At 54.0% G+C, this 16,470-nt stretch overlaps 7 protein-coding genes across 7 annotated transcripts; 5 read left to right on the top strand and 2 right to left on the bottom strand.

The window, feature by feature from the left end:
- Positions 1-12: 12 nt before the first annotated feature.
- On the bottom strand, positions 13-663 carry CkaCkLH20_05730 (molybdopterin-guanine dinucleotide biosynthesis protein a; the record flags this gene model as incomplete). Its single annotated transcript, XM_038888448.1, has 1 exon — positions 13-663. The coding sequence occupies one exon, from the start codon at positions 661-663 to the stop codon at positions 13-15; it is 651 nt and encodes a 216-aa protein (XP_038746345.1).
- A 656-nt stretch (positions 664-1,319) lies between these two features.
- On the top strand, positions 1,320-3,124 carry CkaCkLH20_05729 (malic acid transport; the record flags this gene model as incomplete). The annotated part of the gene is made up of 3 exons (XM_038888447.1): positions 1,320-2,342; positions 2,391-2,450; positions 2,939-3,124. The coding sequence occupies 3 exons, from the start codon at positions 1,320-1,322 to the stop codon at positions 3,122-3,124; spliced, it is 1,269 nt and encodes a 422-aa protein (XP_038746344.1).
- Positions 3,125-3,258: 134 nt separating this feature from the next.
- CkaCkLH20_05728 (uncharacterized protein) lies at positions 3,259-3,660 on the top strand (the record flags this gene model as incomplete). Its single annotated transcript, XM_038888446.1, has 1 exon — positions 3,259-3,660. The coding sequence occupies one exon, from the start codon at positions 3,259-3,261 to the stop codon at positions 3,658-3,660; it is 402 nt and encodes a 133-aa protein (XP_038746343.1).
- A 767-nt stretch (positions 3,661-4,427) lies between these two features.
- On the top strand, positions 4,428-5,783 carry CkaCkLH20_05727 (extracellular aldonolactonase; the record flags this gene model as incomplete). Its single annotated transcript, XM_038888445.1, has 3 exons — positions 4,428-4,816; positions 4,927-5,389; positions 5,442-5,783. 3 exons carry the CDS (start codon positions 4,428-4,430, stop codon positions 5,781-5,783), a joined length of 1,194 nt encoding a protein of 397 aa, XP_038746342.1.
- Positions 5,784-7,014: 1,231 nt separating this feature from the next.
- Positions 7,015-8,945, top strand: CkaCkLH20_05726 (uncharacterized protein; the record flags this gene model as incomplete). Its single annotated transcript, XM_038888444.1, has 5 exons — positions 7,015-7,177; positions 7,269-7,383; positions 7,449-7,496; positions 7,550-8,715; positions 8,779-8,945. The coding sequence occupies 5 exons, from the start codon at positions 7,015-7,017 to the stop codon at positions 8,943-8,945; spliced, it is 1,659 nt and encodes a 552-aa protein (XP_038746341.1).
- Positions 8,946-11,074: 2,129 nt separating this feature from the next.
- Positions 11,075-11,881, top strand: CkaCkLH20_05725 (short chain dehydrogenase reductase family; the record flags this gene model as incomplete). The annotated part of the gene is made up of 1 exon (XM_038888443.1): positions 11,075-11,881. The coding sequence occupies one exon, from the start codon at positions 11,075-11,077 to the stop codon at positions 11,879-11,881; it is 807 nt and encodes a 268-aa protein (XP_038746340.1).
- Positions 11,882-12,856: 975 nt separating this feature from the next.
- CkaCkLH20_05724 (uncharacterized protein) lies at positions 12,857-15,613 on the bottom strand (the record flags this gene model as incomplete). The annotated part of the gene is made up of 1 exon (XM_038888442.1): positions 12,857-15,613. The coding sequence occupies one exon, from the start codon at positions 15,611-15,613 to the stop codon at positions 12,857-12,859; it is 2,757 nt and encodes a 918-aa protein (XP_038746339.1).
- Between the last annotated feature and the right edge of the window lie 857 nt (positions 15,614-16,470).

Here is a 16,470-nt window from a genome sequence, read left to right as displayed (position 1 = left end):
ACATATCATACACTATGCTGCTTCTTTCGGGACTTCAACAGCGGCCGGCTCTAGCGACCTAAGCTTCTTCTCTTCAATCGTCTTGACCAATTCTTCCATTTCATCCACGTTGGTGAGCCACCATTCACAGCCAGGCGGCGCGTCCAACGTTAATGCATCAAACTCCCTTGCGGCCTCCTTCGGGCACGGGTGCCCCCGAGCGACCCGCTCCGCCAGCCGGGCCATGGCCGGCGGTGCCCAGATGGCCAACAGCGGCTCGCAGTCCCCATCAGTCGAGCGATAACACGTCACCGGGACAGAGTCGCGTTTGACCATGAGGTGGTAAATGGCGTCTGGGGGAAGAAGAGGATAATCGCAATTGACCACAACCCATGTGGCCCACGGGTCGTATCGGTAGGCGGAGAGCAGGCCGGCGGCCGGTCCCGCGGAGTAACGAGATCTGGGTGGGTGTCTGTCTCGCAAGATTCTGACTTTCGGCTCCTTCAAGTCGCCATTTTCACTCTCATTCTCAGGGGTCGGGTCGGATTCGACGGCGAGTAAACTTTCGAGATAGTCATCCGTCTCAGAACCCGGCGCCAATGAGATGTAGATTGTGTGCGGCTCTGGGAAGACCGCCCGGAGAAGTCGCAGTTGGCGCTGGTACAGGGGTGTTCCATCAGGCATGCGGAGAAGGTGTTTAGGTGTGCCCGTCCGAGTCGGTTTACCCCCGGCTAGCAGCAGTGGCCTCATGGGCGGTAGTCCCATCGCTGCTGCTGGCTGGCTGCCCACCACCAAGTAAAAACGACGTGTAAGTTTTGGGTTGTGTGCGTGGATTGTTGTCTCCCGACGAGTTCTCCTTTTTCCGGGGTTCGATGATACGATCGGTAACGGTATTGATGGGGACCTTTTTGAATGGTGTTAGCCCACCACTCCACGCCTTTGACTTATCAACTCTTGGACGTCATCATTACGCTATGACAGCAGGTTTGAGCCTGACAAAGCCACTGACAATAGGCACAATAGACCCGAATTGCCGGGAGAACAAAGTCCATCTGAACACCCCGGCAAGACAGCAGACAGGCATGAATGAGCTGCGATTCAAACCATTTCCATTCTGGGCTGATGGCAGATCTTGGATCTCCTCGGGGATGCAAGCCGGTGCATTAACCTGTACTTGCCCTCCTCTCCCCGTCCCTTTATCTTTATCTCTCGAGTTCAGGAGCTGAATCAATGCCAAGAAGTCAATCATCGATTTCGAGACACCCATCTCGACGGCTGCATCATACCTCATCCTGCAGGGTTTCTTACCTTATTCCAAGCTCCATCGAATCAATATCAATATGCCCCTGGGCTCATGTACTAAGCCCCCGAATGCACTACCACCAACCAGTCCCGATCGCCGCGAACGATCTGCGGTGCGCGCATCAATACGCAACTTCACCTCCCAGTGGTTCCTGATTCCACAAGGAACCGCAATCCTAGCTACGCTTTTGAAACAGCTCGACTACCGTTTCAATGGCCTCACAATTATTTCCTATCTCTTTTGGGTGACAGCCATCGTACTGCTCTTTTCGATGGTCAGCTTTTACCTCCTCCGGCTTACACTATACCCACGGCGCGTTTTCCAAGCCCTCAAGCATGATGAATCCGAGCTCGCGGGTTTGTCCAGCGTCTCCATCGCATTCACTTCAATCATCCAGATGGCTTCTTTGACCCTGGTCTCGGGCTGGGGCGGGCCGTGGAGCAAGATCGTCTACGTGCTGTGGTGGATAGCGTTCTCGTTAGCTCTCGTCATCAGCGTCGTCCTGCCGTTCATCTTGATCAAGGTCTACCCTTCAGGCGTCCCCCACATCTCACCCGCGACACAACTCCCGTTGATCGCGGCCCTGACGGCAGCGGCCGGGGGCGGGACGATATGTAATACTGCCATGCTCAGCAGCCAGCAGCAGATCCCCGTCATCATCGTGTCGTACCTGCTCATCGGCATGGCGCTGCCTCTGGCTTTCGCCCTGGACGTTTTGTTCTGGGCCAGACTGTTGGGTAACTACCAGCCTCCGAAGAAGAAGGCGTTCCAGGACATGATCCTCTGCGGGCCCTGGGGGCAGTCTAGTTTCGCCCTGCAGATGCTTGGGCGGTCGGTTGTTGAGGGTAGCTTCGCTTCGTATGCGAGCGGCACGTTCCTAACGGCGGATGCCGCCGCGCCTGTCGGCTACTCCAGCATGCTTGCGGGCCTCGCTGCTTGGGGACTGGGCACGTTTTGGTGGTTCTTTGCCATCATGGGAATCGTGCACGCGTTGTTCGAAGGGCGGCGGCCGACACGCATGCCGTATACACTAGCTGGCTGGGCACTGGTGTTCCCATGGGTAAGCTGCTCTTCGGACTGTTTTGAAAGTTTGCTAAACACCTTGTAGGGCGTATATACGAACGCTGCGATACAGCTGGGCAAACTACTTGACTCGAAAGCCTTCAAGGTATGGTCGACTTGCCTCACACTCTTGTTGGTAATCATATGGTCTTTTAACGTCTTTATGACAACGAGAATGCTGGTATTAAAGCTGCGTACATCTGTACGAACGAACTAGTACTCACTGGGTTGATTTGGGTCTGGGTCAGGCGTAAGAGGAAAGGATTGGAAAAGCATCACTCATTAGGCTTGAATTTAGGACGATGTAAATCGAATAAGTCTCGTTGACAATAGTAATGTTAATAATTTATCCGGCTATCGGATTTCTTTTCAAAAGATGCCAAGCTGGACTTAACGGCCCTACACGGCGAGAAACTGCAACGGCAGTAGCAATATGTTAAGTCCGGCTGTGTCGGGAATCACGAACGAAGTGCTGAGATAACTCCAATAGAAATAGTAAGACAACGGGTGCGATCATCCGGGTTTGTAGCTTGCCATACCCCGAAGGATGCTGACGGCCAAGGAAACCTGGCAGCCATTACATCTTGGAAATAGCCGCTCTCAGTAGCGACTTACAACATGGCGCCATCCGAACCAGAGATTGCAAACATCCTTCAAGAGATGGTCGATGGCTTCCGAGAATGGCCTCTCGCACCCATCATGCACTTCCCGGACGAAGCCGGCCTTGAGTTTGAGGACATCTTCTTCCCATCGGAGGACGACGTGCCCCTCGAAGGCTGATTCATACCCTGCAAGGGATCCAACAATATCATCATCGCCAACCATCCCCGTTGGTGCAACCGTGCCGGACTGCCAGGGCACCTGGAGCCGTGGAACACTCTCGTCCCACCAGTGCCAACGCGACCACGGCAGCCATGAAGCGCCGTCCGGAGGTCTTCGAGGGCGTCCGCTGTATGGTCGCGCCTCAGCCGTTGACGCTGCGAGTGGCATTCGATCGAGGCCTGGAGATGCTGGGGATTCCGTCATCGTACATGGAAGATCTTGAGCGTCGGTTCTTCCTTCGAACGAGCTGCCGCGTCGATCAGATGTCGCCGGTGCCTGATGCCAAACCTGTGCGAGTGCCGGCGTTCTTGTATCAGGTTCACGACGACCCCGTTACGCGACCCAGCGACGTCCAGGCTGCGTACGACAACATCCCAATCTCAGAGAAGGGGCTACATTGGATCCGGGGAACGATTACGCGATTGTATGGGTACAAGTACTTTCAGACGGAGCCGGATCAGTTCTTGGAATGGTTTGCACGGTTTATGGTGTAAATGAGCCAGGTGTCGTTCTCAACATAGTCCATCTGCAGCTTTTCAATCCCCACTTCGCCTATTACTCTTGAAATTGAAGCTACCGTCTCTCATATGTGAGTTATGCAGGTTTCTTGGTGCAAACTTACAATGAAAGCATCAAAAGTCCATGATGGTGCCACGGACTGCAGCATGTTCCATCTGCATCATCGTGCCGTCGGCTGAAGGACTTTCGGAGTCCGCTCTCATCAAAAAGCAGCTTCAGTGCCAAGACATGTCGTTATCGCAGAGAGGCGATGCAAACTGAGGTTGATGACTTACCGACGGGAGAAGACTTAAGGTTAATGACGTGCCGGTGGGATCAAGCTTTAATGCGGAGTGCAGCTCTCTCACCATTGGTTTGGACGATCGTTCGTCTGGTGTTCCCCCCCTTTATCAACTACGCCGCCAAGAGCATCCTTATTCAAACCTTATCCGCTATCCCCCCTGCCAAGAGGTCGCAAGAATCGGCGGCGCGATCTGGATTTACTTCCCACGTGCGAGCAAGCAATTTCCAATTCCATGAAAAACAATCGTCTAACCAATGAGCCGGTTAGATTAATAGGTGGAAAATCCGCTGTTCGTTCAAGGGTCATCCCGACCCCGCACGGAAAACGAGCTCGGCGGAGACCCAGCGTCGCATTTCCGACCATGTCGTCGAGAAGTTCTTAAAGAGGCGTGATTTCCAGCTTGAATATGGCGTTCATCAGGTCTTTCGGGCTCGTCAGTGTTTGCAGCAATCGTCAATCATGTTGTCTCTGAGAAAACTCACCTCTGCGTGCGTTCTGGCGGCCATGTCGGTCCAGCCTGTATCGTCAACCCTGCTCTATGTCGCCTCCCACGCTGGAACGGTTACGACTCTCGATCTTCAGTCTTCTGGATCCGGTAGCACGTCTCTCAAGGCAATCTCTGAGACAAGAGAATGCGCTGCCAACCCGTCCTGGCTTACCCTCGACCAAGACAAGTCTCTCTTGTACTGCGCGGACAGAGGTCTCACCAATCCCAATGGCACATTGGTCTCTTTCGAGAAGTCTGAGAACGGTACCCTCTCTCCCCTCGGCAAGTTGGAGACGATCAAGGGTGCTGTCAGTTCTGTTGTGTACGGCAAGGATGGCGGTGGAATCGCGCTCGCGTCTTAGTAAGTCAGCTGCATGAGAACCCCGGCCGAATTCCCCAGTCAATTTGAAAGACGACTCGAAAAACATGCGAAACCATCATTCCGGCTGTACTAACACATTCAAACTTCAGCCCGGCTTCGTCATTCGAGGTCTTCTCCGTCGCGGACCCCAGCGACATCAAGCGGTTGCAGTCTTGGACGTACGCGCTGAGTGAACCGGGGCCGAAGCCCGCGCAGAATGCCCCGCATCCCCACGAAGCCATCCTGGACCCCACGGGGGAGTACGTCTTAGTGCCGGACCTGGGAGCCGACGTTGTGCGGATCTTCAGCGTCAACCAGGACTCGTACGAGTTGACGCCTCTTACCCCTCTCAGCGTGGCGGTCGGCAGTGGACCTCGACACGCGAGGTTCCTCGTCGTTGGCCAGAAGACTTACTTCTTCGTCCTTGCTGAGCTCGGAAACACAATCACCACTTACGAGGTTACCTACAACCAAGACAAGACTCTGGCGTTCAAGGAGGTCTTCGTGGTTGGAACTCACGGGCCGGATAACGTGGTGCCGGTTGGTGCTGCCGCAGCTGAAATTCACATTTCTGTAAGTCTGGTATCGCAGGATTTGATTGAGGTGCAGTACTAACACTGAATAGCCTGACTCGGAGTACTTGATCATCTCTTCGCGCAACGTGAGCACGTTCAGCATCCCCAACTTCGACAAGACCAACAGCACCGAGATCCAGTCCGATGCACTGGCGACCTTCGCGATCAACCACGAGACCGGTCACTTGAACTTCACTCAGCTTTACCCTGCTGGCGGCAGAATCCCTCGTCAATTCTCCATCAACAAGGCCGGAGATCAGGTTGCTGTGGGACTTCAGTCAGACGGTCGCGTCGTTGTGATCAGCCGTGATGTCAAGACCGGTCTTCTCAAGGACTTCATTGCCGACATCTCCATTGCTGGAGAGGTTGTCTGTGTGATTTACGACGAATAGAGAAAGGCTTCGGGGCACTCTGCAGGGTCCATATTTTTTGTATCAAAAGGCATAGAAGCGAATACACTTGAAAATGTACCGGTACAACTCATGAGATTTTACTGTCTTCGTCAAATTGATGCGTGCGTTCCTACCGGGTTGCTCAACATTAGGTGAATGTTAGGACGAGTTCTTGATGATGGTTCTTGGCTGTGGCTGTATTCCAAGCCCAGTTCGTTATTGATCATATCTGGAATAGGTAGCCTCTCAAAGTGAGACAACGTGTTCGCAACATCACTGAAAACGCAACACTTTCATTTAAATAAATGCCTTCTGAAGCCTTCGGAATGCAGAGCTGTCTTGGGAGATGCGCCGAGGGTTCAATATAAGAAGCAGGATCTCTCAGCCCCGACAGCTGGCTGAGATGCTTGCGGCGTGAGAAGGCGCTCTCAAGATGAGAGTTCTCCTCTCAAATTCCTTCTTCAAGAAGCACCCATCCGTTGGAAAAAGAACGCATACGAGAATTCTCATTTGTCCTCCTGATAATGCGGGGTTTTCAGGTGACCTGATGACCTTGCTAACCCCTGTACCGGCAACATGATCGCCGAGCCAAGTTGCGAGCCGTCTCGCCGGTGTAACGCACGGAACAAACTGCATCTGATCTCTCTTGGCGATCGAGATGTCACTTCATCCCATATTTCGAGCTTATTTTGGGGGCACTGGCCAGCAAAAGATCGAGTCAAGACTTGTTGGCGCACATTGGTCTTTTGTTCCCTCGCGTTGGCCAAGGGTTTATTACAGTTCTTATCTTGGGTTTAGGTAGCCCTTGACAAGTGCGTCTCCGTCCGGTCGAGTCGGAATTTCCTTGTTTCTCCACCAGCTGGGGCGTTCTGCGCAAGGAACGTCATTGTAACACCTGAATATTCTGAGATGAGGAGGTTTGCTTTTGAGAACTCAGCGGCAGAGTATTAATTGCAACCAGACGGCAAAAGGGTACCTATGTTTACCTCATTGAGTACTTCACACGCGACCTTCATGCCCGTTGGATAACCACTGGCCGGTACCACCAAAATGTCTCATCGTAGTTGCATGCATACACTGCAGCTCGTGCTACTTTGCAATGATTAGAGACGGGCGAGTGTTGTTGACTCTAATTCCAGGGTTATTTGTCTATTTATCCACCACGCGCATCCAATTCACCATTCCCCAGTAGTTATGTCCCTCTTGTCCATCCTCGTCAACTCCATCAGTCATGGGCTCATCGATTTTCCTCCGCACCCTTCTGCTGGCACTTTTGCCTTGCACAGCTCTGGCTAGCTGGCGTAAAGATAGCACCAACCCCGTCAGACAGCTTGTGGAGGAGAAAAGAGCCCTCCTCAAACGTCGTACTTTGGAGCGACGTGATGTGAGCAGCAGTGAGTATCAGCACCTCAATGACAAGACCGAAAGTATGAAAATCCCCTCACTTGACTTCATTTAGATCGCATAGACTTACAAAAATCATAGAGTATCTCGTCAATGGGACGGACATTCCCTTCGTTGACTGGGACTTGGGAGAGTCATATGCTGGCTTGATGCCTATTTCGAAAGAAGCGAATGAGACCCGCGAGCTCTTCTTCTGGTAATTTGCATCGAATTCGCTCTTGACACATTGTAGTAGAGCCTAAACTGATCCACTGCTTTTAGGTACTTCCCAAGCACAAACCAGAATGCTTCAGACGAGGTCACGATTTGGTGAGAAGAACTTCGCTATACATACATGTATCGAAATCGCTAATGACCGCTAGGATGAACGGTGGTCCAGGCTGCAGCTCTTGGATTGGGCTGATAGAGGAAAACGGTCCCTTTACCTGGTTCCCCGGCGCTTTCCGCCCCGTCTACAACATTTACAGCTGGTCTCAGCTCTCCAACATGCTCTTCATCGACCAGCCTGCCGGCACCGGCTTTTCTGTTGGCGACTTCAACGGGACGACCGAGGAGGAAATCGCCGAGCAGTTCCTAGGCTTCTACGACAATTGGATGGAGACCTTCGACACCAAGGGCCGCCAGACGTATCTCACCGGCGAGAGCTACGCCGGATTCTACATCCCCTACATCGGTGACGCCATGATTCAGTCGGACCACTGCGCCGATTACAACCTTGCCGGTTCCCTCATGTTCAGCCCCTACATCCGGAGCATACCCAATGACTTTGGACAGAATGCCGTCACCAAGCCCTATGTCGACACGTACAACAACGTCATGGGACTCTACCCTGGAGTCGGCGACCCAGTGGACTTCTACCAGGCCATTACCACCGCTGACGAGGAGTGCGGCTACGCTGAGATGAGAGAAAAGTACTTCACCTTCCCGCCTTCCGGTACATTTCCTACCGGGAACCTCAGCGCGGAATGCCAGATTTCACTCATGGTTTACGCTGGCTTGGCCGAAGTCAGCCCCTGCTCCAACATCTACCACATCTCTCAAGGCTGCCCTCATCCATCCGACCCGCTCAGCTTCGGGCAATACAGCGACAACGCCAGTATTCCCCTCGGTTTCGACAAGAAGACCTGGCACGGCTACCCAAACATGCCCCAGATGCGGAATGCCGTCCACATCCCGACCGACCAGAAGGACTGGCAGATGTGCACTGACGAGGACCCCTTCGGCCCCGCCAGCGACCAGAGTCTGGACCCCTTCACCTCGGGTGCGCTGACGAGGATCATCGAGCACACGAACAACATCATTATCGCCAGCGGAGAACAGGATTACCGCGTGCCGACTAACGGGACGCTGATGGTGCTCCAGAACATGACCTGGAACGGCCAGCAGGGATTCAGCGAGTTCCCTAGCAAGACGTTCTTCTTGCCAAGGACCTTCAGCGACGTATCTTCGCAGAGCTCTTCGGGTAAGATTGGAGATTGGGTCGAGCAGAGAGGGTTAAACTTTGCGCGCGTGTATGCCGCCGGTCATGGTAAGTCGCTAAGTAGATTCCCGTCAATACGTAATGACTGATGAGTGACTGACTCTTGCGTAGAACTCCCACAGTATGCTCAGGGTGCTGGTTACAGACTGCTTGAGAAGCTTCTTGGACGCGTGTCCAACTTGACTTCGGATGCCATGTTTTCTGCTCTGCCTGGAGATTTTAGCCCTCCGCCCAGCAACGAGACTATGCCTGGCATGAACGGAACTAGGTCCGATTGAGAACGGAGGCCTGTCTGTAGATGATGCCCAAAGGCATGATGAGAAGCCACCTCTAAGATATCTCAGTTGACTCTTCACACAATAAGATTCCATCTTCTTGAACGATGAATGTGATATTGATTTCATGTAATCTTAGATTGTCCTGCCGCTTTAACAAAAACACCCAAATACGCAATTAGACAACGCTGTATCGAATAAGCTAAGGTGGGCAGCACCAGTAGCCAACAGCCTGTGTCACGAAGATGTCAGCAATCATGCAAACGCAAGTGGAAAGGGCCTGGCATAGTGTTTACTTACAGCATCAACTGACTCGCAAGGAGGGAACGGAGGCCAATCAGATTGTGCGGTTCCGCACTATTGTCGAAAAGTCAGATATCTCGTTGATTCATCCAAGAATTCATTCATAAAAGGGGGTTGTAGATACCTTGTATTCCACCAATGCAGAATTAAAACAGCTGTTGCCAGACTTGCTGCATCCCGGGTGCGACCACGCCATGACAGCGGCAGGTGCGAGAGCAATGATGAGAGTTGAAAGTTGCATGGTGAATGAGAGGTGTGTGGTCAAAAGTATTGGTAGGTTGCAGAGGCTGATGAAAATAGATACTCAGAATTATTCACGATCCGTAGCCACTTTTATACCTTTCCAACGGCAGCATCGGATATGATGATGAGTCGCGGCCAACTTCATACCAACTTTTAAGTTTAGTAGATGGATCTCTCCAAATTGAGCCAAGATCGGATCATTCCGGTGGGTGGTGGGAGCCACCAGACGATCTCATCTGAAGTCATCTATCCGCTGCCAGGGCCATTCTATCCAGTGGTCTTGGCATCAAGCATCGTCTGCGGGCCCCATTTCCACGGCCCCGGGCGCTCGAACGTCCCGAGGCAGTGGTTTGACTCGGTCGGAATACTCCGCATTCTAACAAGGACTCTGTGAGGACAACAGCTCGTCCTCAATTTGGCTTCCATGCAACTTTGACTTGGTCCTCAGCAGCTTCAGACTGAGTCGCCAGGTTGTGTCATATAAAGTTGGTGTTGGTGTTGGTCAGAGGACAGAGTTCGTCTCATCTTTAGCTGGTCGTGTCTGAGAATCACATCAGCCACAGTGAACAGACTATGTGTATTCCAAGGACCTGATTCAGTCTTCAGGGTAGTCCGTTCAGTCAACGAACCACTGTCCAATGTTATGCCTGATCTGCCGCCCCAATCTTTCGGTCCCAAGTAACTGAGACAGTTGGAACCATGGTAGGCGAGGCTGTTCTCAACCATGGCGTTGGGTAAGAATTAATTTGATTGAACTTGCGTGAAACCCTTCTTCCTATTGACAAAATGGTGTTTTTCCTCCTATGAAGGTGGTTGTTTGTATGGCCTGGGTGCGTCTCGCGACGACTCTCACGGCCATTTACTTGATTACTCGGCTTCAACAGTCGTCCGCATCAGTAACTGAACCGCAGACACGCAATAAACCACGGCACAGCTCATGACTGCTGACACGGGTCGTGCCAGAGACGTGTCAATCTCACACTTCCTCCAATACGGCGATAGTCGAGAGCCGACATCCGGAGAACCATCCGGAACATGTGGGTCCACCCGGCGACCCGCCCCGCGGGATGCGCGGCGCTGAAGGCCGGAGTTGGGACGGAACCTCACGTTCGTGCTAGCACCGTTAAATGACGCCAGCGTTGGACTACTGTGTCATTCAAGAAAGGGGAAGCATTCGCCGAGTTCAAAGATAGGAAAACAACCGTATTTCATCCGCTCGGAGACCGAAACCGACACCATGCTTTCCGTTCCGTGATCTGACACCGGGAGACCATCTCCATAACGCGACCGCTCAGGGACTATCGGAAACTAGTAACGATGTGCTAATACAAACCTCCAATATTCTTATTTAGATGCTAGAATATTATACCCTCAGTGGAACCTCCTCGTCCGATCTTCTCTCTTCGTCCGTCCGTCTCGGCGGACGTCCTCTTGAGCAGTCCATGATAAATAACAACACCATCAGCCAGAACAGTATCAAAACCACATTCAACCGATTCAAGATCCTGCTGCTAACCTGCTAGATCACATTGCTTTCATCAATTCCAGCTCTACCTACCTAACATCACCACAACCAACCATCCACCATGTCCCCCCAATTCAAATACCTCAACAAACTCCGCTCCTCCCGCGTCCTCATCATAGGAGGCTCCTCCGGCCTAGGCTACGCCGCAGCAGAGGCCTCTATAGAACACGGCGCAACCGTGATCCTCGTCTCCTCCAACGCAACCAAGCTCTCCGCCGCCGCAGACCGCCTCCGCTCAACCTACACCACCCTCCTCACGACCCCGGACCAAATCACAACCCACACAATCGACCTCTCCGACCTCGCCAACCTCCGCTCCAACCTCACCGCCCTCCTCGACATCGCTACGCTCAACGGCGAGCACAAAATAAACCACGTAATCTACACCGCAGACCTCGCCCCTCCCCTGCCTCCCCTCCCGCAAACAAAGCCCGATGACATCCACGCCGCCTTCGCCCTCCGCGCCCACGCGCCCATCATCCTCGCGGGCCTGCTCAAGGAATCCGAGAGATACGTCCTGCACTCCCCTGACACCTCGCTCACGCTGACCAACGGCTCGAGCTCGCACCGCCCGATGCCGGGCTGGGCCGTGGCGGACGCCGCGGCGGGGTCGATGGAGGGTTTGGTGAGGGGCCTGGCGTGCGATCTGGCGCCGGCGAGGGTGAATCTGGTGTCCTCGGGCCCGGTGACGACGGAGCTGTTTCAGCAGTTGCCGGCGGAGACGGTGGAGTTGTTTCGGAGTAAGTGTCTGACGGGGAGGTTGGGACGGCCGGAGGATGTGGTTGAGGCGTATTTGTATCTGATGAAGGATGGGTTTGTCACGGGCGCGACCATCTTCACCGAGGGCGGCCGGATTCTGGCCCCCTGAGTGTGAGGGTGTAGAAACTGGCTGGCGAGAGCCTTTTCACTTGCTTGCAGTGTGAAGGATGTGTGGATTAGGTAGATGCTGGTCTCGCAGTAATAGCCGTTCGCGAGAATCTGTCACGTTGATTTGGGCACTTATCGTTTTAGGAATAGAAACTTTTCTGCTTCTCTAGACGTTTTCCCCATCATCTCTGCTGCGGCTGCCACCTTAATTGCAGCCCCTATTCAGTCCGTGACGTCCTCTGACAATACAAGTACAATGCCACCTCTTCCCCCCATCGACGCCATTCAAGTTGATATCGACTTGTCAGGGCTCGCCCGCTCACAGATCCTCCTCCAGAGGTATCCGCCATGTAGGATCTCATACGTGGCTTTCCCTTGCCATCGTCTTCTCGTATTGATGCTAAACCCTAGGGAATGCATGCTCTGTAAAATCTGATTTTCGCTGGTGTTGATGACAAGTGGGTAAGATACTGCAATACCCCGGGACCTCCGGCCTCTTTCTTGATTCCGCGCTCAGTTCACCGTCTCTCTTTTCTTTCCATGTGACGCTTGCGCAACTCCAACAGAGCCAACCTCAGTCTGAGTCCCCTGAACATCACTAGTAAGGGATCCTCGATGCCAACATCTGCCGACTGGCGAAGCTTTCTTCATCACTTTCCTCACTACCCTCGCTGCTCCCCGCGTCGAAATTTCCCTCGTAACTCTCTTCACTAGCATCGCTATTCTCATCGTCACTGTTCTCCAGTCGCTCCGGAATATCATAGCCGTGAACGCCATGGCCACCAATGCCATAGCCGCCGTCAAGCCCGAGAGCCTCCGCCTCCCTAGGCGTCACCTACGTCGAGACTGAAGACGTATCGGAACTCTCGTGTTCCTAGGGGGTGCTGACCATCGGGTGGTCTGCCCACCACGGAAAGTTATTGTCGCCGTAGAAATCCAACAACAGCTCACCCGGATCCGCGTCCTCTTTGCCGTTCTAGGGTATGCAGAAGTCGACCCAGCTACCCAGATAGTCGAGTCTGTTGCCGGCGTTCTCCTGGCTCTTGTAAATCTCCTCAAATTCCTCGAAGCTGAGCTTGCCCCAGCCGCCGCGGTCGGCGGCCTCCTTCTCCGCGAGGTCGAAACGCTTCCAATCCTGGAGGATGAAGTCGGGGATGCTGTTGCCTGATTCCTTCGACGATTTGCCCGACTTCTTCTTCATTGCTGATTTCAAGCTCTTCTTCGACGAGGATGAATCATCAGAGGACGGCGGAGTAGCGTCTGATGGGATCGGGATGTCAATGGGCGCATCGCTGTTAGGGCGGAACTGGGGCATGGTGGGATCTCGGTACTCGACTTCCTCAACGACCGCCACGGTCTCCTCCTCGACGTTGTCGTCGTTGTCCGTGTCGATTTCCTCAACGACCCTCTCAGGCTCCTCCACAGCGTTGGTGTCGTCTCCGTCGCCAGATCCGTCAACTCTGTAACCACTAGTCAAGAGTAATTCTTCCAGAGACCTTTCGGCAATCGGCTTGCTCTCATCGAGCGCCTTGCGAGGCTGTCGCGGCTCGGTCGCTTTTGGCTTCGGCTCGTCGACCGTGAGGTGCTCGAACAAGGCCCTGTGCTTCTCTCTCTTAGACCGCGTCGCCGCTGCCTTGACGGCCAAGTCCTCCTTGTCCTTGAAGATGGCGTCGAGCAGCTCGTTGAAGGCTTGCTGGGTGACCTGGTAGAGAATCTCCTTGCCAGCGTCGCGCTCTTCGTCTGGGATCTCGAAACCACCCCAACGTTCAGGCACGCTTCTAGAGGACGTTGAGGGGTTGGATCTCGTGTCGTAGTCGTCCATGTCTTCGGCGAAGCGGACCTTTGACGACGACCTGGAGCGAGGGGACAGCAATGGTTGCTGCGCCGCCTTGGAGCTCTCGGCCACGCCGTTGAGACTAACCAGAACGTCCTCCTCAGATTGCCAGCCATCAGGGGCCAGGCCACCTTCTTCTTCGTCGAGGTAGAATTGTCTCCGCTTCCATCTGTCATGTAGTTGCTTCCTGGCGGCTTGTCGTCGCCTTTTCTCGATTCCGGGGGCCATCTGCCTCCTATGGTTGATTACTTGGGCCCGCAGTTGACTTTCTGTAGGCATGCTATTTGAAAACTGTTCGGAGTCCACTCTTCTATCGTTATTCTCCGAGCCATTCGCCTGGGCAGCGACGGCACCAGTCGAACTCCTATTCTCCGCGTCCGAGTTATTGTTCACATCGTCTTCATCATCTGAGCTACCCATCTCGAGTTCAAAGTCAAGGTCAACCACGTTTTGTTCGCGACGCTGTCCACTCAGGATATCCGGGAGATCGTCGATGGTGGTCGGTGGATTCAGTAGGGCATCCCAGTATGGGGTATCGGGTTCACTGTCAGGAGATCGCATCTGGCCCGAGAAAGGGCTGCCGATGTAAGGTGCAAAGAGTCTGGTCAGGACATCCTCTCGCGTTGACGTATCGCCCTTGTCCGCGCCGACGACGCCTTGCCTGCCGGGCTCCAACTCGACATCTCCGTTGGCGTGGAAGATCTTCCCCTCGCTGCGGTTGTTGCCATCAGCACGCGGTACTCTGCCCTCGCGGCCAAAGAGACTACTCAGAGGTTGCCTGCTAGTCACCAACTGGGTGGCTTCAACGCTTCCCATGAGCTGGTCGTCCAAGCCGTCGAGGATGTCGCGGTGCATTTGCTTGTAGAGGACGTAGTACGCGCGGAACATGCGCAGGAAGTCGCGTCGATTGACGAAGCCGTCACCGTCGATGTCGTAGCCCTCGAAGATCTTGCGCAACTTGTCCTTCCGCTTGCGATACGCCAGTCCATGCAGGAACTCGGTGAAGCCAATCAGGTCGTCGTTGTTTGTGTCGTAGAAAGAGAACATGCGGTCGTGGATCAGATTCGGCGTCGCGTGTCGAGAGCCACCAGAGGGTACCAGGCAACGTTCGAACGTCTTCTTGTCCATCGCAACCTGAAGCTCGTCCGGATCGTCACGCCATTCCGTGCAGGCCATGAAAGTGAACTGCTCCCAGAAAGCCTCAATCTCGGGCCTCTCGAAGCCGGTCTCCTTGCTGAGCCTTGCGATCAGACTTCGGTTCAGGTTCCTCTGACAGGATTCGGGATCGCCGGTGTACCAAACGGGTTGCATCTGCCTAGGACCAAACGGAGGAGCGGGAACCTTGATCTTGTAAAAGATGTGCGACTTGATGTGGACGCCCTGCGCTTCGCACGTCTCGCAGAGGTCGAAGTCGGCGCAGTTGGCACATCGGTAGCGGACGCCGCGAATGGGAACCATACCGCAGGCATTACACGCGCAGCCCCTATGCACGCAGGCGTTGCGCCGAGCATTGTCTTCCGAGACCCTAAACAGCAGGCTGACGATGTTGTGCCCGGCGCGGGCCTGAGGTTGCATAGCGTTGGGGTCATTCCACCACTCGTCGACAGTGCCGCCGTCGACTATCGTATCGCCGTCGTTGAGAGGGTTGATGGCATCCAGTTCGGCGTTTTCGTCGGCGTGGGAGCCCTCGGAGGACAGCGAGTTTCGGCGGGGTCGTCTGTGGGTGCGGCGGACGGCATTGCTGCGGTGTAGGCCGGGGCCGCCGACGCCATCGTCGTAGATGTCTTGATTGGCCTGGTAGGCGTAGTAGCTGACCGAGAGGGCGGCGATGGCGGAGACGACGGCGACGGCGATGCGCGGCCGGGTGAGGCTGTCTGTTGATGGCACCGAGAGCCACATTATCGAGCGTAGTTGTAGCTATGCGTGTACCATGTTGGGGATTTCTGGCCGCTCGACAGTTCGATCCAAAATTCGAAGCTTTGTTTCGGGGCTGTAGAAATATTCGATGCCGGGTCGATAAGTGTGGTGATTGGGCTGGCTAATTCACCATTACGGGATGATGATGTTCAAACGAAACAGGGTCACTCTTGCGGCAGCTCAGATAATCTGCCGTCACGAAATCCACACACGGAAGGCGGTATGTAAGCTTGGGGGGTTTGCCATCAGTCAGCAAGTGGTCCGAGCTACAAGGGTCTTGGCGGTACGTACTGCAGCGGATGGCATTCCGCTTCCCGCTCTTTCATGAAGTGATGGCTTTTGGGGTCAATAAGATTCATTTCATTTTTCTGTCATCGCTAATAAGCTCTGGACGTCTGCCGAAAGTCGCAGTGAAATAGCCCTCGAAGTATTCAAGCCTTGCTTATTCCCGCTTCATCCGATAAGCTCAATAGCTTGGACGCGGCGAGCAGAGTCAATTTCTCATGCAGCTCTCATGAGCTACCCGGGAGCTTTTGCGGCGGACTGAGCTCTCCGGGGCCGAGGCATTGTTCATGTGGGACTAAGGGGTCACAGGAGCTTACTGCTATCTGAGTACTGATCAAGAGTATTCATTTCGAATACGGCCAGATGTAACTTGATAACTGACTCAAATCGTGGTCAACGTCACCGCCGTCCTCACTCACCAACTCCTCGCCAAGCTAAGGCAAGGCCTCTCACTCTCATCCCATGATCCGGATGGCCATTCTTTAAAGCGCGTTCCCCTGGTTTAAATCGGTTTCCGATATAACCGTCCCCTAAAGAACTTGCAAAGTCCGCTT

The sequence above is a fragment of the Colletotrichum karsti genome (assembly GCF_011947395.1).
Source record: "Colletotrichum karsti strain CkLH20 chromosome Unknown Scaffold16, whole genome shotgun sequence".
NCBI lineage: Eukaryota > Fungi > Ascomycota > Sordariomycetes > Glomerellales > Glomerellaceae > Colletotrichum > Colletotrichum karsti.
Note: the sequence above shows the minus strand (reverse complement) of the source record. Positions and strands in the feature narration are given on the sequence as shown.